Below are 23,596 nucleotides of genomic sequence, written 5' to 3'. Positions count from 1 at the left end.
TTTTTTTTTTTTTAAGATTTTATTTATTTATTTGACAGAGAGACAGCGAGAGAGGGAACACAAGCAAGGGGAGTGTGAGAGGGAGAAGCCGGCTTCCTGCTGAGCAGGAAGCCTGATGCAGGGGCTCGATCCCAGCACCCTGGGATCATGACCTGAGCTGAAGGCGGATGCTTAACGGCTGAGCCACCCAGGTGCCCCAGCCATAGCAACTTCTTACTAGACACGTCTTCAGAGGCAAGGGAAACAAAAGCAAAAAAATGAACTATTAGGACTTCATAAGATAAAAAGCTTCTGTACAGTGAAGGAAACAATCAACAAAATTAAAAGGCAACTGATGGAATGGGAGAAGATATTTGCAAATGACATATCTGATAAAGGGTTAGTATTCAAAGTCTATATAGAACTTATCAAACTCAGCAACCCCCAAAAAATAATCTAGTTAAAAATGGGCAGAAGACATAAACAGACATTTTCCCAAAGAAGACATAAAGATGGCTAACAGTTACATGGAAAGATATGCAGCATCACTCATCATCAGGGAAGCACAAATCAAAACCACCATGACAGGATGCCTGGGTGGCTCAGTCCGTAAAACGTCTGCCTTCGGCTCAGATCATGATCCCAGCATCCTGGGATTGAGTCCTGCATTGGGCTCCCTGCACAGTGGGGAGCCTGCTTCTCCCTCTGCCTGCTGCTCCCCCTGCTTGTGCTCTCTCTTTCTCTGTCTGACAAATAAATAATAAAGAAAAATCTTTAAAAAAGAACCACAATGACATAACACCTCACACCTGTCAGAATGGCTAAAATTAACAACACAAGAAACAACAGATGTTGGCGAGGATGCAGAGAAAGGGAACCCTCTCACACTGTTGATGGGAATGCAAACTTGTGCAACCACTCTGGGAAATAGTATGAAGGTTCCTCAAAAAGTTAAAAATAGAACTACCCTATGATCCAGCAATTACAATACTAGATATTTACCTAAAGGATCACTGATTTGAAGGGATACGAGAACCCCGATGTTTATAGCAGTATTGTCAACAATAGCCAAATTATGGAAAGAGCCCAAATGTCCATCAACTGATGAATGGATAAAAAAGAGGTGATACACACACACACACACACAACACATGCACACACACTGAAATATTACTCAACCATCAAAAAGAAAGAAATCTTGCCATTTGCAGTGACGTGGATGGAAGTAGAGACTATTAGGCTAAGCAAAATAAATCAGAGGAAGACCAATACCATATGCTTTCACTCATATGTAGAATTTAAGAAACAAAACAGATGAATATAAGGGGAAGAAAAAAAAGGCAAACTGGAAAACAAACTCATAACTATAGAGAACAAACAGGGTTGCTGGAGGGGAGGTGGGCAGGGGATGGGCTAAATGGGTACCAGACATTAAGTGGCACTTGTGATGAGCACTGAGTGTTGTATGTAAGTGATGAATCACTAAATTCTACTCCTGAAACTAATATTACACTGTATGTAAAATAACTAGAATTTAAATAAAAACTAGAAACAAACCAAAAGGATACTGTCTTCAAAGGAAAAATATCTTTTCCTCTTTTCTTTTAGCTAAATTTTATAATAAAAACTGCAAAAGAAAATTACAGACAGAAGAAAATATACTGTCAAAATAAAAAATATTTGGTTTTCCAGCTGCTGATACTTTGTTTTTCTCTGGGTGATTATGGGGCTTGAATTTAGAATTATTTTTCAGGATCAGCAAAATGATAAATGAATAAAAGTAAAGTCCCTGGAATATGTTACTCTAGCTGGCTTTTAGGCAAGGAGGTTACTAGCGAAACTAGGAATCAGTTTCCATCCTATGGGTAATCTCAAATATTTTCCTAAACTGTCACTGTAGTTAGTATTTTACTCAGGAAAAAAAGGAAAAAGAAGCCACATTAAATCATTTCAGACATGCTCTCTCTAAAGAGTTCATTGATTTGCTGATAAATGTTATTACATTCTGATACAGTCAACAAGATAATGTTTGTGCTTTTTCCTGCAAGATGAGATATAATCCAAAAAGGAAATTAGGCATATGAGATGATACCATCTGTTTATATCAAAGAATGTGTGCATCTCTGATTTATGTGGTGAAAAATATTTCAATTTATTTTAGTCACCTGTGGGTCAAGTCTATTCTGGGACAAATAAAGAAGCTTCAGCTAACTGCCTAGATCAGTGGTTCTTAACAGAGGGTAATGCCCGCCTGGGATATTTGCAATATCTGGAGACATTTTTGATTGTCACGACTCAGAAAGGGTGGTGTTACTGGCATCTAGTGGGCATCTGGTCTCCAAAACATCATAAAACATACAGGACAGCTACCCCCCTCCAACACTACACCAAAGAATTATCTGATTAAAAATGTCAATAGCGTCAAACCTTAGAAACCCTGGTCTAAATAATTATATACCCTCCTTCACCAACACCATGCTTCTTGGGAACAATTTTGAAAATTTAAAACCATTTGTAAGCAAGTGGACTTCAGCAATAATTCACATTAATTTGTTTCTCTTTTTATTTATTCCCCCAGCCTTTGATAAATTATTTAAATATAAAAAATAAAGGAATAAACATAATTTGCACAGAACTTAATTTATCAATCACTTTTACATTTACTACTTCATCAGTAAAGGAACTTGGGAATCTGACAATTTATTTACATGACATTCTCAAGATCATATAACGACTGTGCGATGTAAGAATCCGAACAGGTAGAGTTCAGGCTCAAACCCAAGTCTTTTGACAAGGAGTTCTATACTCTTTATTGTGCCAGAGAGCTTCATTTGATGGAAGAAGTATGATGGGCAGTTCTAGCTCTCTCCTTCCTGATGCACTAAGGAACCATATTATTTTTAATTCAGTTACATCCAGAAAAAATGAAGACCACTGATTTCCATAAAATAGATTTTAAGAAATCTTTATCATTATCACTTCAATTTTTCTACTTCAGCTTCTTTTTGTCCTTTTCCACTTATTCATATATTTTAAGCTAGTTTAATATGCAGAAGCTAATTTGCCAACTTTGTAAATAGTTTTCAAAAGTCAGACTTTAGGGGTGCCTGGGCGGCTTAGCTGGTTAAGTGTCTACATTTGGCTCAGGTCATGATCCCAGGGTCCTGGGATTGAGTCCCACATCGGGTTCCCTGCTCAGCGGGGAGTCTGCTTCTCCCTGTCCCTCTGCCTCTCTTCCCAGCTTGTAGTCTCTCTCTCTCAAATTAAAAAAAAATCTTAAAAAAAACAAAACCCCCCAAAATCAGACTTTAAAAAATCTTGCTAAAATAAATTGAAGCAACTTGTGTAATTCTCCATTTATATATGTGAATGTAGTTTGGCAATTACCACATTCATGGATGGAATTTCCTAGAAAAAAAGAATTACACAATGTGCATATGTGTGCATTCATAATACCTATGCCTGCATACATCTATACCAATTCTTTCTATATATTTTTAGAAAGAGAAAATGAAATGAAAAATGAGGGCATTTTTCTATTTTATTCAATAGCTATTATTCAAATACCTGCTGTAGGCATCCATGCATCTAGTATACTGTTACCAGCCACACATATACCATCTTAATTAATCTTTATGATAAAAATACAAAAGTTGTATTATTAAAATTGTTTCATGGACTAGAACAGTGAATGTTAGAGAAGCTGAATAATGTTTAAGACTGCCTAACAATATGTCTAACCCTTAAACCCTTACCCTAACACTAACGCTAAACCTAACACTCTGGAGGGCTCTCTGAACTACAGGATCCCAGGCACATACCCTCACTCTGGCCCTACACCTAACCCTCACCCTGTCCCTAACCCTAACCCTAATACTGGCCCTAACCTGAGCCCTAACCCTAGATCTGTAGGACAAAAAGGAAGATGTGCTATATATATATTAGATGTAGTATATCAGATGTGGTGTGTGTGTGTGTGTGTGTGTGTGTATATATATATATATATATATATATATATAATGTATATATGTGGTGTGTATATATATATATATATAATGGAATATTACTCAGACATAAAAAAGTATGAAATCTTGACATTTGCAATAACATGGATGGGGCTAAAGAGTATTATGTTAAGTGAAGTAAGTCAAAGAAAGACGAATACCATATGATTTCACTCATATTTGGAAATTAAGAAACAAAATAAATGAACAAAGGGATAAAAAAGAGGGAGAGGCAAACCATGAAACAGACTCTTAACTACAGAGAACAAACTGAGGGTTACCAGAGGGGAGGTGGGTGGGGGGATGGGTGAGATAGGTGATGGGGATGATGGAGGGCACTTGTGATGAGCACAGGTGTTGTATGGAAGTGCTGAATCACTATATTGTACACCTGAAATGAATTACACTGTATGTTAACTGGAATTTAAATAAAAAATAAAAAATAAAAAAATAATCTATTTGCACATTCCTAAAAAAAAAAAGAGGCAATAAAATCAAGTTTAGAGTAGGCTTCCGGACTCCAAAACCATGCTTCACTTTTGTTTGATTCTTCCCCTGCCTCTCCAGGACATGAGCTGCTCATTATAATGAACTGCCTCCTTAACCTCATGGACTTCATAATTAGTGGAGGAAGTAAATGTGTAAGCAACTTATTATAATACATATGAACATGAAATCTGTAAAATAATGGAGGAGTAGGTGAAATGTACCTATCGCTTGATAAGGAAGTTATCTCCTACTTTTTGGTTTCCCCCACCAGATCGTAAGAACCTGAAACCACGTCTGTTTCATTTACGGAATATTAGTTTGGTGGTTATGTAGTCACGTAGTAGGAGCTGATGAATTGAACTTATGTCAACAATATGGGGAAAGACAAGTAAAATTCGTTTTCATGGGGCTAGAAGGCTGTGAAAATATTCATGAAAGAATGGGTCCTTGAACTGTGACTGGAAGGATGATTTAAATTTCAGCAAGCAAAAGAGATCTTCCAAGTAAAGGAAGCAGCAAATCTTAAATTATGGAGGTTGAAAATGAGCATCAACATTCTGGCTTCTTTCAGACCCAGGGGTGTAGGCCAGAATTTGTCCCCTTGTTTTCCTAACTCAGAATTCCAGAACTAATTTTCTCTGAGTTGTAGCATTTTTAAAGATGTAGTTCATAGTCAACTATGAAATATGTGAAAAACAAGAAGTAAAATGTGCAAGGCAAAAATAATACTGGTGACAAATATTCCACAAATATTGGAAGAGTATACTCTGCAGTGCGAAAGTAACTGAAAGAATGAATCTGTAATTTAAAACGGAGAGAGTAGATGCGCATACAGGTGACCATCACGTGAAGTCAGGGGTTTAAATCCTGTAATAGGAAGATGAACAACTGGTTTGGCTTTATGATGATGCCCTTGTAGCACAGAGGGGTCCAAACTTGTTTCATGTGAGTGCTATCACCTGAGCTGGGCCTTGAGAACCAGGCAAAATTATTAATAATGTTTGTCTATGTATGAGGTAGATAACACAGCTGATAACACATTTCTTGAGAGAAAGGAAAGGGCTTTCAGGTGGAGGTATATGAACATGCGTTTAAAAGCATTTAAATAAGAGTGCAATTAAGCTGGGGGAAGGGTGGTGGCAAATGAAGGACCAGATCAGATACATCTTGAAAAGTCACTGAAGAGTTTCGATTCTTATTAGGTAAATGGTAGCAATTTTGAGTTTTGAGTGAGGAATTGACATAAGTAATTTGTTTTGAATAATCCCGCAGTTGGGCATGGAATTAATGGGCTTGGAGGAGAGCATGGAGCCCAGAGAAGTAGTCAAGAGACCAGAAGAGTAGTCAGGGCTCTGCCTGTCAGCACATGATCTGGGAAGAAGCAGCACAAGCAGCAGCAGAGGTAAAAAATGTTATTAAGATCTTTTGATAGGATTTAATGCTCACAAACTTTTATAATCCCGCAGTGGACAGATTAGATCCTTTCTGGAACTTTTAGTGGAGCACAAAGAAAAACCTAACTTGTATAGAAGAACTGAGAAAACCATCTTAAATGCTCACAAGCTATATTGGTATTAGGAATTTATCAAATATTTTGCTATTTGCCTCCTTTTCTGGTTATATTAATGAGCCACATTAAAGCCCAGTGAAAAAAAGCCAAGAAGAGATGCTCACAAATGCATTTATTTATGATAAATACATTATAATATTTTGGTTGGGCTGCTTTGTATCTAAATATTAAGTTGTGATGTTAGCAAGGATTTATTACTCTGTTTATATAAAGTGCTAGTCAGTGTTCAGACTGCAAAGCCATGTGCATCTGAGAAACCAAGATGAGCTAAATGGGCCTGAATCTCATTCTCCTAAATTAATTACTGAACTAAATAATATCCAAGAATTTGGCTCTTTTTTTTTTAAAGATTTTATTTATTTATTTGACAGAGAGAGAGAGAGACAGCCAATGAGGGAGGGAACACAAGCAGGGGGAGTGGGAGAGGAAGAAGCAGGCTCCCAGCAGAGCAGGAAGCCCAGTGCGGGGCTTGATCCCAGGACCTCGGGATCACGTCCTGAGCCGAAGGCAGACGTTTAACGACTGAGCCACGCAGGCGCCCCAAGAATTTGGCTCTTAAAATAAGAAAGCATTGAAGGATATGCCAAGATCTGCATACTTTGTTCAGGTTTTATAAGCATATTACATCCATGTTATGGGTTGAATTCTGTCCCCTGCAAAATTTGTATGTTGCAGTCCTAACCCCTGATACTGTATTCATGAGACTGTATTCATGGATGGGGCCTTCGAAGAGGTAATCAAGTTAAAACAAGGTCACTAGATCCAATATTCCCCACTCCAATATGACTAGTGGACTTACAAGAAGGAAATTCGGACACACACACACAGAAGGAAGATGATGTGAAGACACAGAGAGAAGACGGCCATGGACAAACCATGGAGAGCTAATGCAGCCCCTTCCCTCATGGCCCCTGAAGAAATACACATGACACCGTGATCTCCAGAACTGTGAAAGGATAGATTTCTGCTCTTTAAGTCACCCAGACTATGGTATTTTACTGTGGCAGCCCTGGCAAAGAAATATAGTCATCATATAAATTTCTTAAACTATTATTTTTGATCAGATAGCACTTTGCTGAGAGTCTTCTCCCTCAGGCCAGGATGAAATTCAAACCCTTCAAAACTCTCCACAGTCTTCCATTGTCCTGTTACCCAACTTTATCTTTTGCTCTGCTTAATTACAATATCCTCATTTTCTTAACTGACATATCTAGCACTAAGTTTTTGTTTTAGAAAATAATAGTAATTAATAATAATAACAACCATTATTATTGCTATTATAGCTTATAATTAAGACTTATAATTAAAGCTTCTAAGAGCTTTATGTGTGTTGGTTCATTTAATCCTCACAGAAACTTTATGGAGAGGGCAATTAGGTGATCATTCTTATTTCCCAAACCAAGGTACAGCAAACAAGGTATCTTGCCCCAAAACACACAATTAGTAAATGGCAGAGCCACTGTTGGATTCCAGTTAAAGCAATTTCATACATCATACCCTTAACTACTGTACTCTGTTGTAACAACAACGATAATAATAACAAAACCCCTCCCTGAACATTGACTATGTGACAAGACTTGCCTAAGAACTTTATGAGCATAAGTAATTTAATTCCCACGACAACCTAGTGGATACATAGTATTGTTATTTCCATTTTCCAGATAGAAAATGGAGGAATACAGGGATTAAAGGATTTTTCCAAGGCCAAAAGTGAGTATGTTGTCTAACACGGATTGCACCCAAGGCAATCTGACAGCAAAGCCTCTGCTCCTCACCTAAGTACTGTGTCCTGGAAAGTAGGAGTCTTTCTGGTTCTATCTTTTCAAATCCACTTATCCTTCTAAACTTAACTCAAAATCTTCTATTAAGCTTTCTTTAAACCCTCCAGCCAACAGTAATTTCTTTCCTTAAAACCTAAAAGCAGAAGATATATTTTGGCCAAGGTAATGGTTGGATGGGGGTGTTTAATGATATTTTGCTGGATATTTTTTTTTTTTTTAAGATTTTATTTATTTATTCGACAGAGATAGAGACAGCCAGCGAGAGAAGGAACACAAGCAGGGGGAGTGGGAGAGGAAGAAGCAGGCTCATAGCGGAGGAGCCTGATGTGGGGCTCGATCCCAGAACACCGGGATCACGCCCTGAGCCGAAGGCAGACACTTAACCGCTGTGCCACCCAGGTGCCCCTATTTTGCTGGATATTAACATTGTATCTCTGGTTGATGCTTTGTCTCTATATTTAAAAACATGCTTTTGAGGGGGGAAAACAACACCCAACACACTTCCTTAGCCTTGGGGTAAGTTCTCAACAACTGCTTCTTAAATTTAATTGAACTGTTTGTAATTTCCTATTAGGCGCTTCAGGGCTTTTGTGTTAGTCTATCACCTATTCTGTCATCAAAAGTACATTGACAGGACCCCAGAGACAACAAAACTTACTATGATTTTTCTTGATAGTAAAATAAATAAATAAATAAAAATTAAAAAAAATGGGGAGCCTGGGTGACTCAGTCGGTTAAGTGGCCAACTCTTGATTTTGGCTCAGGTCATGATCTCAGGGTGGTGAGACTGAGCCCCACACTGGGCTTCACGCTGGGTGTGGAGTTTGCTGAATATCCTCTCTCACTTCCTCTCCCTTTGCCCCTCCCCCCTTGCTTGCGTGTGCATGCACTCTCTCTATTTAAAAAAACCCAAAACTTAAAAAAATGATTTTTCTTGTTAGACATTAGAATTTAAATTAATTATTTTAAAATTGATTTAATATTTTTTTCCAGAGGGCACTCATTTTTCCACTAAGAAACTACAGCTAGAGCTTATAAGTATTCATGTCTTCTCTTTTGCAAAATGCTTAAATACAACTTCACATTTTGTTTATCTTATGATTCCACGGGACAGCACAAATTGATTACAATAGTTGAGGGGTACATTCCAAGACCCCCAGTGGATACTTGAAACTGCAGATAGTACTGAACCCTATTATACTTTGTTTTTTCCTATACATACTTACATACCTTTGATAAAGCTTAATTTGTAAACTAGGCACAGAAGAGGTTAACAAATAAAGAGAACAATTATAACAATATTCTTTAATAAAGTTATGTGAAAGTGGTCTCTGTCTTTCAAAATATTTTATTATATTACACTCATCCTTCCTGCGATGATGTGAGATGACAAAATGCCTACGTGAGGGATGAAGTGAAAGGGAAGACGCAGACGTTGTGAGGCAGCGTTAGGCCACTATTGACCTTCTGATGATATGTCAGAAGGAGGAGCATCTGCTTTGGCACCCTGGTTGGCCATGGGCAGCAAACTGTGGAAAGTGAAAGCACAGGTAAGTGGCGGGGGGGGGGGGGGGGGTAATTGCATAGTTCTAGTTCAATTTGATTTGTAAAGGGACAAATACCTAGTGGTAATTTAATTTTTTAAAAGAGCAATCCATTTTCAACACTTATCAGCATTCAACTTAGGCAAATTATAGTGCTAATGTATTTTTTCTTTGTATGCTTTTTTTCCACAGCAGAATTTAGTCATATTAAAATTCTGAAATAAGAAATGACAAATTGTCCAAGCTATAACATTAATTTCCTCTTCTGTACTTGCCAAGTCATTAAATATTAGGAAACAACTATTAAGAAAAGAGCAATGTACCTCAGTAAATATTCATTCACTTAAGCCAATATTAACATAGTATATTTTACATTTCACTAGAATTTTTCATTTATGATTTAAATTTGAAAATTATTGTTATTCCCAGGCACCAGGCTAATTATAAAAGTACTATTAAATAATAACACACATATATGTGTGTGTGTATAATATAGTCTGCCTATATGATTCTGGAAAGAATGTGCAATTGTGATTATAGTTTTGCTTGCTAGTGAATTATGTATAAATATTGTTTAGATTTATATTTCACTAAAATAACACTAATCTATAGTTAATTTTTATGAATTGAGCCTCTAAAAGTATAGAATATATGAAACGAAACATATATAGAATATTTGTTCTCTGTTGTCTTTCTATACTAATAATTTTGTTAAGATTAACATAACTTGAGAATTAATATATCCATGGTAAGTTTCAAATAATTATTTTACTAGATGGTCCCCTTACAAAATATTTTCATCCCATAAGTTATCTAATATTTCTACTTATTACTTAGTCTCATCTTTCCTGAGAAACAAAGATACTCTGGAATGTACACTTCCAAATGACTGCTGCTAGAAAAAAAAACCCCTCAATTTATTTCCAAACATCTCTGATTTATATTAAGAAGTCTAGTTTCACTTAGTCTTCCTGGAAGACTATCACATCTGTCACACAAAACCAGGGAGAGAAGATCAAATTAAACCACTGATTCTATCACTGGATTTAGGAATAGATTCTTATCAGGGTAGCTGGGTGGCTCAGCCAGTTAAGAGTCAGACTCTTGGTTTCTGCTCCGGCCACGATCTCAGGGTTGTGAGAGCAAGCCTCCTGCTGAGCCCCTAGTAGACCCAAGTTGAGTCCCCCCACCCCAGCCCTGTGTGGGATTCTTCCCCCTTCTTCCCCCTCCCCCTCTGCTCCTCCCCCTGCTCATGTGTGAATGTGTGTGCGCTCTCTCTCTCTCAAATAATAAATAAATAAATAAAATCTAAAAAAAAAAAGAATAGATTCTTATCTTACATATAGTTTAGCAACAAACCATAAAGCTAGTTTGGATTATTTTTCCGAGTAACTGACTTTAGAGATTTGCTTTCCTATAAACATCCTTTCAGTATTTATTCCAATGTAAGAAAAAAAGTCATTAGATTTTTCAATACTTGGAGATTTATGAGGGGTACAAACTTCCAAAAAATAATATTAATTAAATTCTAAAATAAAATTAATCACTTAGGGCTGACATGGAAACCGGGAGAACACCCATATATACCTGGCCTCCTGTCTCCTGAAAGGAGGCAGAGGAATGGGAGTACAGCATTTGTACATGTGGAGGTGGTGGAGGGCACTAAGTGTACAGGTGGTTTGGAAAAGAACGTGCTTGCCTCTACTAGAATGCAGAGAAGAATGTTACTGATCTCTGGGTTGGTGGGAGAGGAGGAAGGGGCTCCAGTAAATTCTTTTAGAGTGAACAGAAGGACTATACCTTGCACCTTGCAATATATAATCCTTGGAGAATCTGAGGGTCCCACTGACTCCAAAAGTGTTTCTTGAGGGAGGATGCATTGTTGGGTGTAGACAGCCTATCTCAATTTACACCTGAGAACAAAAAGGCCTTCTCAACACGTCAAAAGAGAGGTCCAAGATAGCTACCAGTCAATTTTATGAAAGATTCTATTGGCTCTTAGTCCCTCACTGCCCACGAGAAAAAAAACAGCTTCATGTGTGGTTTTGAGGAGTTGAGGAGTTCTATAAGAAAGCAAACAAGGGAGCACAGCTTTTTGTAGGAGAGAGATGAGGCCAACAACTAGAATAGGTGGACATTGTGGATGCAAAACCAATGTTCGAAAATGTTAATAAAAATGTCATGGCGACCTTTAAACGGAAAGACACGATTTATAATGGTTCAACTTATGATTTTTCGATTTTATGATGGTGCAAAGGCTATACACATTCAGTAGAAACTGTACTTTGAATTTTGAATTTTGGGGGCGCCTGGGTAGCGCAGTCGTTAAAGCGTCTGCCTTTGGCTCAGGGTGTGATCCCGGCGTTCTGGGATCGAGTCCCACATTAGGCTCCTCTGCTGGGAGCCTGCTTCTTCCTCTCTCACTCGCCTGCTGTGTTCCCTCTCTTGCTGGCTCTCTCTCTGTCACATAAATGAATTTTGAATTTTGGTCTTTTCCCGAGGTAGTGATATGTGGTACTATAGTCTCTCCTGATGAGGGACAGTGGCAGTAAACCATAGCTCCCAGCCGGCCATGTGATCACGAGGGTAAACAACTGATACACTTAACCATTCTGTACCCATGCAACCATTCTGTTTTTGACTTTCAGTACAATATTCATTAAATTACATGAGATATTCATTTTACTATAAATAGGCCTTGTGTTAGATGATTTAGCCCAACTGGACATGAATGTATGTGTTCTGAGCACATTTAAAGTAGGCTAAGCTAAGCTATGATGTTCAGTAGGTTAAGTGTATTAAATACATTTTCTACTTATGATATTTTCAATTTACCACGGGTTAATCCCCAGAAGTGATAAGATGTTGGAATATAAAAAAATGTTGAAATAATGTATGTAGAATATTAAGGGGGAAAAGAAACGTAATTTAAAAATTCTAGATCAATTCAAAATATACATATGTGAGGGAAACAAAAACTTTTTGGGATATGTATAGATTCAGAAATTATGCTATTAATTTACCCAAGAAAATTATTTTAGAAGCAACCTAAAAACTAAGAATTAAAGAATAGTAGACATAAATAATGAATTTTATAAAATTTTATATTGAGTCCTAATGGGTAGTAATGATGACAGACCCTGGGAGTTGACAAATAAGTACTAGGTACAGAATATTTGAAAAAGAAAAGATATATAATATATAAACATGCAACAGAAGCTGGGAATTAAAACTGTAATGTTTATGTATAAAACCTGAGCTTTTTGGTGGGGTAAGGGGTATAGAGGTAAGGTGGTTGGTGTAGAGAAAGTGATGAAAAGCTTTCAAAAGTTCGTCTTGGATGGCAGTTAGAATAGCTGTCTTTTGACTTTAAGAGATTAATTGGTAAGTATAGATTTATTTACAACTATTTAATATGTTAATATAACCATTAAGGAAATAGAGAGGCCCTAGTAGAATATCCAAATTAAGGCAGTTGTGATGGAAGAGATACGAATTAAACGAAAATTCATTAAGCAAGCATAAGGAAAGGTAAAAAAGAGGAAATAATAAATTATATACTTGAAAAAAGGATGGAAGGAATATAATTACCAATATATTAATCATTAAATGTTGAAGGATCAAATTTCCCTATAAAAAACAAAGAATTTCATATTGCTTTCAAAAACAAAATCCAGATATATGTTGTTTTTAGGAAATATACAAAAATAAAGTGGCAGCATGGGGCACCTGGGTGGTGCAGTCAGTTGAGCATCTGACTCTTGATTTTAGCTCAGGTCATGATCTCAGGGTCGTGAGATCGAGCCCCACGTTGCGCTCCACGCTGGATGTGGCGTCTGCTTAAGATTCTCTCTCTCCCTCTCTCCCTGCCCCTCCTTCCTTCTCTCTCTCTCTCCCTCCATCCTTCTCTAAATAAATAAATAAATAAATAAAGTGAGAGGGTTATGGGTTAAAATATGTTCCCCCAAAAGATTTGTTGAAGTACCTGTGAATGTGACCTTATTTGAAAATAGATCTCTGCCGATGTATTCAAGATGAAGTCATTTAGGGTAAGCCCTAATCTGATATGACTGGTGTCCCCTTAAGAAGAGAAGAGACACAGACTCAAAGACTCAAAGACTCGGGGTGGGTGGGGAAGCCATAGGACAGTGGAGACAGAGACTGGAGCGGTGCATCTGTAAACCAAGGAATGCCAAGGATTGCCAGCACACCAGAAGCTAAGTGGAAGGAACAGAACAGATTTGTCCTCTACAACTTCCAGAGACAGCACAGTTCTGCCGACACTCTGATTTCAGACTTCTAGCCTCCAAATATCTGTGGTTTTAAGCCATTCAGTTTATAATAATTTATTATAGCTGCCCAAGGAAACGAATACACATAAAAAGACCAAAAAAATAAATGGATATAGGAGGGAAATGTGAGTCAAAAGAAAGCCTTATCAGTAAAGGATCAAAGTATCGGACAAAGCGGAATTCAAAGCTAACAATAGTAAATGGAATATCACATAAACGTGAAAGTTACAATTCTACAAGAGGTTCCAGAGAGTCAGTATTGAAAAGGCCACATACTCAAGAGACTATGTTATGGAACCAGATGCTCTAGAACCTTCCTGGCTCTGTTACTGAATGGCTCTGTGACTTTAGAGATAGTACTTAACTTTTCTATGCCTTGTTTTCCATATCCATAAAATGAGAATATTAATAATACTTCATTCATTAGGCAGTTATAAGGAATAAATGAATTTATATATGTAAAATTAATAATGTAAAATGAATTAATATATGTATTTATGTATGATTGAAACAATAGCTGTCATAGAGTAAACACCAAAAAAAGTATTAGTGATTATTCTTTCTCCTATTATTAATATAAAACACTATTTAAAAACCATCCAAGCAACATGGGACATAAAACCAAACCACAAGAAAAGAAAAACTTTATAAAGTCACTATCATTACAGGGGATTTTAAGTATTTAACATAATTTTCCACAAAGCAGCAAATCGAGAGTAGACTGTATAATAAAACCAACAAGGTAAAACACACTCTGTTCTATACGAAAAGCAGAAAATATATTCTATTTTTCATTTAGAAAATCTGATTATTATGGAATCAAAAGAAACTCTTAATAAGATCCTCAAAAAAGATTTTTATAATCCCTATTCTCTCTCCATGATCTAAGAAAACTAGAAATCAAAAATAAAAAGGCCCAAACCAATGTGACCAGTTAAATACTAAGATATCTACTTTCAAATAACTTCTGGAACCTATTCCTATTCTCTGCAACAGTGGGTTATATGACAGTCAAGTGGCTGGTCCTACTCAGTTGCACTTACCAAAGAAAGGCCATCACCCAGTGGTTCTAAACCAGGGTGGTACTATCTCCTTAGGGAAGATTTAGAAATGTATAACGGTACACACAGTTGTTACAAAAACTGAGGAATGCTATTGGCATTTAGGGTTTGGGGGTCAAGAACACTAAAGTTCTACAAAGCTCAGAATATTCTTACACGGTGTAGAACTTCCATGGTCAAAGTGCCAATAGAGCTCCCATTGATAAACACTGTTTTAACAGTGATACAGGGCAGAGACTCCACAGATGCTTACGATATTTCTATTGGAAATGAAGTTAGTATCACTATGTAAAAAAGTCTTCTATAAAACTAGCAGGCAATTCAATGTTCAATTTTTCATGGCAAGAACCAAATTCAAGAACTTTCTTTGCTTTTGATGGTAATCTGAGAGAGACTCTGTTTAGAGATTGCTGCAGAAACTAATTTTCTTTTATTACTAAGACTCAAAAAGGGAATTCATGTTTATCCACAAAATAGATAGATAAGTGGATAAATAAGTACATAGGGAACTGTAAATCAATTTAATTTGTTCTTTAGCTTTTATTAGCTAAGTCAAATTCCGAGCAAACCAAACTTGTGTCATTTACCAGAAGCATCAGTGCTTCTGGTAACTGTTTTTGCACATTCTCATGTAAAAACAAAATATTGCCCGGGTGTCCTTTCTTAGTATTTCTTAAGGTAAAAGGCAATGTCCTATAGTAGATAGTATGTGGGGGTGAAAATGAAGAGACATGGGTTCTAGTCTGGGCTATGTGACCTTCTCTGTGTTTACTCATCAATTTAAAATCGGGATAACAGTATTTGCCTTACTTGTCTTAAAAGGCTCGCATGCATAGTAACTACAAAGTCCCTACAATGGCCTGCCAATCTGGACTTGCCCTCTCTCTACCTCTCTCACCTTATTTCCAGCTACATTTTCCCTCCCTTACTCTGCTACAGCCACATTGGTTTCCCTGTTGTTCCCTGACGATTAACCTGAGGTCTCAGCACCGACCATTCCCCTGGCAGAACGCTCTGTCCTGAGAGTTTCAGGTTCACTCTCTCACTTCCGTACTTCCATCAAGTCTCTGTTCTAATGCCACTTTCATCGGAGAGAGGTAGCCATATACCATCCTACGAAACTTTCTCTTTCGCTTTATTTATTCTTTGATGTAGTGATGATCTACCGTGTAACGTCTCATATTCTAATTTGTTTGCTTATTGTCTGTCTCCTCTCTGCTACAAAGTAATCTCAAGGAATGCAAGAAAATTTTCCATCTTGTCCTTATGAATAATATTCTAATAACAAATTAGTTTTTCTGAAGCCCTCTGTATAAAAATTGAGCAGTGTGTTTAGTCAGAAAGTTTATATCTCTACTTTTCACTAATTAACGTGAAATTATGTTATTTTATTTTTTGTGACATAACATATACTTTCAGACACATAACCATAATGATTTAGCATAGTATGGGAAGTTACATTTTTAACATCTCTATTATGTCATTTGCCTATCTTAATTATCCCAGTGCTCAAATATTCGAAGCATGCACTAATTTTGCATACTATTTCCCTGAAAAGATAGTGTATGCACTCTCTTTTGAAGTGATTTTTTTTCTTCCCTAAAAGCACCATGTTCTATTTCACAACTTTAATATGTTACAAACCAGGCGGGCCTAAAGCATGTTACTTGCTCTGATAAAAGTTTTCAAATTTGTCCTGGGTTTTTGTTAGTCACGTCTGTCTCCCCTACTGCAATGTAATATGATGCAAGGCTGAGTCTCTTTCTTAGCCATTTTATGTTTCTCTCATACTTTGTAACTAACAGAAACTCCATAATTATTAATTTATTGAATATAGGCATTAGTGCAATGATATGTCACCCCTCCCTTCTTAAACAGAAATAAAATAAGGAAGATTACTTACATTTAGAGCCTGATGAAGATGACCCACTGACGGTAGATCTCGATCCCCCTTTCATGGAAAAGACTCCTTTTCCCCTGCGAGTCGTTGTGACGGCCACTCGGGGACGCTTCAGCGGAATTACTGCACGGGGAGGTGGAGGCACGCGCCCGTGGTAATCGAATAACCTTCAAAAACACAAGCATGGCTGTGAGTTGGTTTATGCCTCAGTGTTCTGTCAAACGTGTGAAATGATTAAGAAAATGGCCTTGGAAAAACCGTCGATAAACATTTTTGTTACTGTTGTTCTCACACGGGTATTCATCAGAAATAGGATTCTAATACAGTCTCTGCGCTCTGGACATTAGAATCTGCCTCTCCAAAATGTATGGGAGGACAGGGAACTTGGCTCCAATGGGACTCTGCCATTTGTTGAAATCATGACCTTGTTCCAAGTATATTTCTTCGCTCAGTCTCACAGATTTATCCTTCTTAGAATAGAAATCTTCCTCTTACACATCAACACTTATTAACGCGCTAGTTTGAAAGGAGGAAAAGATCATGCAGAATCAAGAACAAGGCAAAGCAAATTATCGTCCCATCATGAAACAGCTCGTAAGGAAAATCATTTTGAAGTCAGTGTAGATTAACCAGAACAGCTGTGAGGGACAAATCAACATGGTACCACACCTGTCTCTAAGGACTTTTTAAGTAACAAAGGACTCTTGTGACTGTAGGAAAAGGGAGACTGGGTTTGAATAAAATGGCACCAGCAAGAGAATAAGATTTTGTTGACTGGAGTACAGTGGGAATATGTGTCAGGGTCTCTTTTTATTATACTGACCATTGCTAGGCATGTTAATTGAGACCAGTGATATTTGTATAATAAGCTATTGAAAATTTCTCTAACCAAAAAAGGTACCAATAAAAATTCTAGACGCTTTTACCAAAAAGTGAAAAATGATATTCACCACAATCAATGCATTTCCACTAAACAATGAAAGGACTAAAAGTATGAGAATATTTACTCATTTATATAAATACGTAATTCATAGATTCAAAAGCTTCATATTGTTCATACTGCGTACTCATAAACAACACATTTTTGCATACTTAGCACATTTGAGAAGCATAAAAAGTCAGAGGAAAACTATAAGGATATATTTACTCACTCATTTTTTTAAAAAAACTATTTACCAGTGAACCAGATGTGTTATCTTATCCACTATAAAGAGAATAGTGTTATTGACTTACAATGATCATTGATAGTATTTTATCGTGACATCATTATATGAATTACATTCTCATAATTGTTTTAAAACAGTCAATAAGAATAATCTAATATGAAAGTTAGAAGTGAATTTCTATAATAGGAAGAGAACAGTTTCTATAATAGGTCATTTTATAAAATTACATCTTATTTACGCATACAGCTGAATCCCCTTTAAGAAAACAATATATGAAATATAATAAAAATTAAGATAGGCAGGCTTCCAAATATTCATTCAGAAACATTCAAAACTATGATACTATGGGGGTAAAAAAGTAGCATATAAACCACGCTTAAAGCAGGACTTAGTACTGGGGCTGTCTCCTACATTAGAGAGCTAAAGTGTTCAAAAACTATTTGGAAGCATGCTGGGGAGAAACTAAGAGATGTCTGGAAAGGAAAAGAAATGAAATGAGACAGAGTTCAAGAGAGGTGCCATCCTCTGTGAATAAGCAAAGTCCATTAGAGCTGAAGAACTGCTAGCAAAGAACAGGTCATGATGTCAACACATTATGGTTTACTTCAAAAAGTGTAGGAGGATGAAGCTGGAAAGGGTTATGAATATCATCCATGCCACTAGGGGCTGGAAACTCAACAAGGTCAACTAAACCTGCCCCTCATTTCAATCACAAAACAAGGACTCCATTACTTATTTATAAGTTGAATTCACACAGCACCTTAAGCTAGTGAACCAAAACACGAATGCACTTTTTACGAGCTATAACACCCAGAGCTATCGAGGGGGAAAAATATGGCAATGACTCATCTCTTCCAGGGTAGATGCTGCCGCTTCAGATGAAAGGCAAGCTCTTTTGGAGGGACCATTTCCCCGGGCCATGAAAATGCAATTTAGCTCGTTCGTTAATTAAGCTAATCTATAAGTTGGGTTGAGAACATCTCTAAAGCACAACTAAAATATACAATAATGGAGGAAAGCTCTAATGAAAAGGCAGGCAAAGTAAAGCCACCGTCCTCTCTGCTACTTCAGTGACAACGTAATTCGAGAATATTTTACAGGAAAGTGTAATGTTTCTCACTATTTCTTATTGCTTCTCCCAGCCAAGGATTACAAAGCTTCCAGTGTCGGGCAGGCCTCATAGTATGTTGAGAAAACAGAGCTGCATTTGCTCATTGTATTTGTGACATACTTCTAGTACGCGACATACATTTTAGTCACATGCGTGTCCTTTCCTGTCAATTCCTATAGTGTAGCCCTTGTTCTCTGAATATTTTGGTGATTTGCTTCAGAGGGCAAGGACTCTTTTCTCATCAAGGAATCAGGTAAGGTTTTACCAATTCTTTCTGCCACTCTGATGGGAAGATGTGCAATATCAGAACTTAAATTTTAAAACGAGATATGTCATTTATAAAACAACAACAACTAAAGGAGGGTATGGACACTTCACATGACAGCATAATTTTGAATTTTACAAAAGTTAATGGAGTTGAGGAGTTTCTTAATTTTCATTGGTTACACTTGAGTTTACCAGAAATAAAAGGAGGGAAAACTGGGTATTGTCCTAATGCACAAAAACATAACAAGATAAGGATGGGAAGTGGGGGCGAATTTTCTGGGATTCAGGGTAAGATGTAGGGTTCTTCTAAATGCAGGAGGAAGTAGGTGAGAGGTAACGCATGAAGGTAGACACAATCATTGGCTTTCTCATCAGAATTCTGTTTATAGAAAATCCAAGAAATTTTACATTTATAAAGTATTAGATCAGCAAAATTGTTGAGACAAAGGAAATTATAGACTGACAACAAAGATTGCAATGCAATAGAATTAAATGGAATCCAACTCCCAAAGGTGAGTTAAAAGCTTTAAATTTCTTCCTTATTTTTTTGGTTCCTTCCACTCTTAGAATTACATTCCTTCTCCTTTTCTTTAATGATTCTTCATTTTCCCTAGTATGTGTAGAATATTGTTTTCCTCCTAATATTTATTGGTCAAATAGATTATGATTTATAAGGAAGCCAAACACACAAATTTTCCTTCCTCAGGCCTATTTTAAAATAAGAACACTAGGGGCGCCTGGGTGGCACAGCGGTTAAGCGTCTGCCTTCAGCTCAGGGTGTGATCCCGGCGTTATGGGATCGAGTCCCACATCAGGCTCCTCCGCTATGAGCCTGCTTCTTCCTCTCCCACTCCCCCTGCTTGTGTTCCCTCTCTTGCTGGTTGTCTCTATCTCTGTTAAATAAATAAATAAAATCTTTAAAAAATAAAATAAAATAAAATAAGAACACTAAAAGACCTACTCTCAAGCAGTAAATAAAATAAATGTACCCAGATTTTACTAAAACAACCCATTAAAGAAATCTGAGAATTTAATTTGCTTTATTTAAAAAACATTTCTACTTTTCAAGAGCTCATTTCTTGTTTGGAATTCTGTTTGTTTTAATAATAGCTGAGATATGTATTTTTATTACCTAGCTAAAGGTAAAATCTGGTAAATAATATTTATGTACCTGATAAAAATAAATATAGCTTGTCTCTAAGAAGAATATGGATAGTGGCTATTAAAAATTAGCTGTGTTTTAGACAAAGGCAATTTAATGGCATATTGACATATAAAATGAATATAATTTTGAGTGCTTGTTTTAGTAAAAGCTTGTTAGTATTATACTTAATAATAATAAAGCAACATTTTTGAAAAAATACATGAAAAAACATAACTCCAATCTCATATTCTAAAACAACTACAATATGGGGCATGTGGGTGGCTCAGTCAGTTAAGCATCTGACTCTTGATTTTGGCTCAGATCATAATCTCAGTGTTGTAAGATCAAGCCCCATGTCAAGCTCCACACTGGGAATGGAGCCTGCCTAAGATTCTTTCTCTCCCTCTCTATAAATAAATAAACAAATAATAAATAAATAAAATAAAAATAAAAAACTACTATCATTTTCTAATCTTTTTTCCGCAACTATCCATATCTTTCACATAGTTGAGAACATAATATATGCATGGTCATGTATTCTGGCTAATTCTCCTTGGTTTATATTAAAAACATTTCTCAAGCCTGCTAACTGGTCTTCCTAATGTTTATTTTAATTGCTGTGGTGCATTTTCTCAAGCAGATATACCATATTCTAATAATCATTACCTGATTTACTTTGACGTAATACCTATTTTTCACTGTCAACTAATGTGATTTTAAAATTAAAAAATTCTTAATGTAATATTTGCATACTATTTTGTCACTGAGCACTGAATTTTATTTTTATATAAATTATTTAGATAAATAGATTTCAAGAATTGGTAATTACCTGTTTTTTTTTTTTCTAAATTTCCCTCATGAAAAGAGCTCTTCGCTTTCCTTACTTGTGAATCAAAGGTTATAGTCACCATGTGCTTAATGCTAACAAAACAGGTTGTCTGGACTAAGGGCTAGGAAACTAGGCTGCCTACAGCCCGAACCCGAGAACAAGTTCGCCTCACTGGGGCTTTGCAGCATATGTGAAGATCAGTAATTAAAGGATGAGAGATCGTCCTCTGTGTCTTGATTCAGCCTTGAACCCTTCTCTTCAGCGTGCGGAACTTCATTTTTAAGAAGGGATATATCTGAAATCCACGTGAATGATTCTTATAGCCTGCTCATTCTATCTGTTTTCTATACTCCTTGAATTACTCAAAATTCATAAAATCTGTCTATAATTTCCACCCTGACTTCAAGTAACTTTTGGTTTCAACTGAATTAGAAGATTTCAAAGGCACACTTAACTGGAGACCAGTAAATGAATAATTTACTATTGTTTTTTGTTATTAAAATTTTCTAAGATTTTCGGTGAAGTTGTCTTCTTGGATCTTGTGTAGATATTTCTTGAACATGCTTTTAAAGGCAAGCTGGTCAAAATCCTGAATGATCTTTTCTGCAATTTTTTGACCTTAATATAAACTTTACATTTTGCACAACTTTGCTATCTGCTATATTTTGTATATAGCTTTGGGTGATGAAAAAGTTAATACATTCAAAGAGCAGTTTTGGGGTTATAAATCGGTAAAATGATTCTCTTATGTATTGCTTATAATTCTGTAATGTGGGTATTGTTAGGTCATTTTGCCCCTGAAGAAAAAAAATAAAAAGATGAAGTCACTTGCCCAAGTTTAATCAGTCGGCACATCCACAGCTAGGCCTGAAACTCATGTCCTCTGCCTCTAAATCATATGCCCCTTGTCAAGTGTACCAGACCGTTATTTCCAAATGTTTTAAGTGGGATACTATTCTATTAGATGGTAATTTAAACTTGCATAATGAAACAAACATTGCCTCTTGCTAATACGTTTTTCCAATATTCATTAATATATGCTGTGCTCTGTAATTGATAAAACAACTGTAACTTGACGTGGGGTTTTTTTCATTAATTACAACTCTAGTAGCTTCTCTTCTGTTAAGTTACACAAGGTCAAAATTGTGCCAGAGTTGAACAACGCCCATTTTGCATCATTTAATATGCATATGTGTTTTCTATATGGTAAAGCACTTCCGGCATTTCTTTTTCTCTATCAACAGAAGTTTACTTATACTGGGGGTTATAAGCTGCTCAGTGCTGTTCCTGATACTACTGAAAAAAGATTGGATTAACACTGCTAATATCTCAGAAATTGAAAACATTCCCTGAGGGCATTCAATATAATTTTAGGTATTTATCTCCTTTTACTTCACTTGGAAGAATATAAATATTTATGTTTAGTTTTAATAACATGTAATGTCCTTCATTTAGAGTCAGACTTGACCTTTTAGAAGAAAATGCCATTTAATGCTGTAAATTATTGAGCAGTGCTTTGTGTAATATAAAAAAATATTTAGAATAACCATTCTAGTCTATTATTTAGTGATACTTTTCATGATCCCTGAAACCAGGAACAGACATTAACTTAGTCATCAGGAAAGTTACTGCTGGGCCAACATATCAAAATAATGACAATATGATGGTATTTTGTGTAAAGCAGTTTTCTAAGCTGAAACTATCTGAGGGTTGAAATCCCCAATCACATTAGAATTCTCAAACCTGGCAGAAATCAGCTAGCCATAGGATAAGGATATATGGCAGTGACTAAGCTATCATGCCCTGGGAGCAGAAGGGAAAACAGTAAAAATAGAATAATCCAGAGGTGTCACAATGCACTATTTTGGAACAACTGGCCAACCAGTTTATTTCTCAGTCATAGGAACAATGCTATATGAATATTAGTAATAAAAAATGCATTCACCGTCATTGTTACTGGTTACTGTTAGCTGTTATTGATAGCTAACATTGACTATGCAGCAAAAATATGCCAGGATACACCAGGCACAATGCTGATCATTATTCATATGTTACTTCATTTAATCCTTAGAACAATCCTATGAGGCAGGAATTATTTTCTTACTCACTTCATGGATGAGACAACATGTTTTGTGGTATTAAATAACTCGCCCAAGTTTGCACCACTAGTAAAAAGAGAAAAAAAAATAACCACAAATTCAAGCACAGTGTAATTTACAAGAAATTACTGTGGATAAAACTTAGCACTTTGTAAGCTATTTATATCGTCCAGCCTTCTTCATTCTGTTTCCCTTTTGTGACAATCTATTTTCATAGGGAACTCCTGACTCTATTCACTAGTGGCGGACACTTACATCTTTCTAAGCCAAGTGCAAAAAATGGAAAATAAATTATAAGAGAACAGATTGTTCAGACAGTCTGTTAGCAATACAACCATACTGATCTTTTGTACCCTTATA

General features: G+C 36.3%; 1 protein-coding gene across 1 annotated transcript in view; it reads right to left on the bottom strand.

Annotated features, from left to right (window-relative positions):
• RALYL (RALY RNA binding protein like) overlaps positions 1-23,596 on the bottom strand; it is a 331,187-nt gene that overhangs the window by 20,663 nt on the left and 286,928 nt on the right. Inside the window, exon 5 of the mRNA XM_040625588.1 lies at positions 16,624-16,787. Coding sequence (XP_040481522.1) covers positions 16,624-16,787 — 164 coding nt within the window. The remainder of the gene's footprint in view (positions 1-16,623; positions 16,788-23,596) is intronic.

Source organism: Ursus maritimus, unplaced genomic scaffold, assembly GCF_017311325.1.
Source record: "Ursus maritimus isolate PB19 unplaced genomic scaffold, ASM1731132v1 scaffold_9, whole genome shotgun sequence".
NCBI classification, from domain to species: domain Eukaryota; kingdom Metazoa; phylum Chordata; class Mammalia; order Carnivora; family Ursidae; genus Ursus; species Ursus maritimus.
Note: the sequence above shows the minus strand (reverse complement) of the source record. Positions and strands in the feature narration are given on the sequence as shown.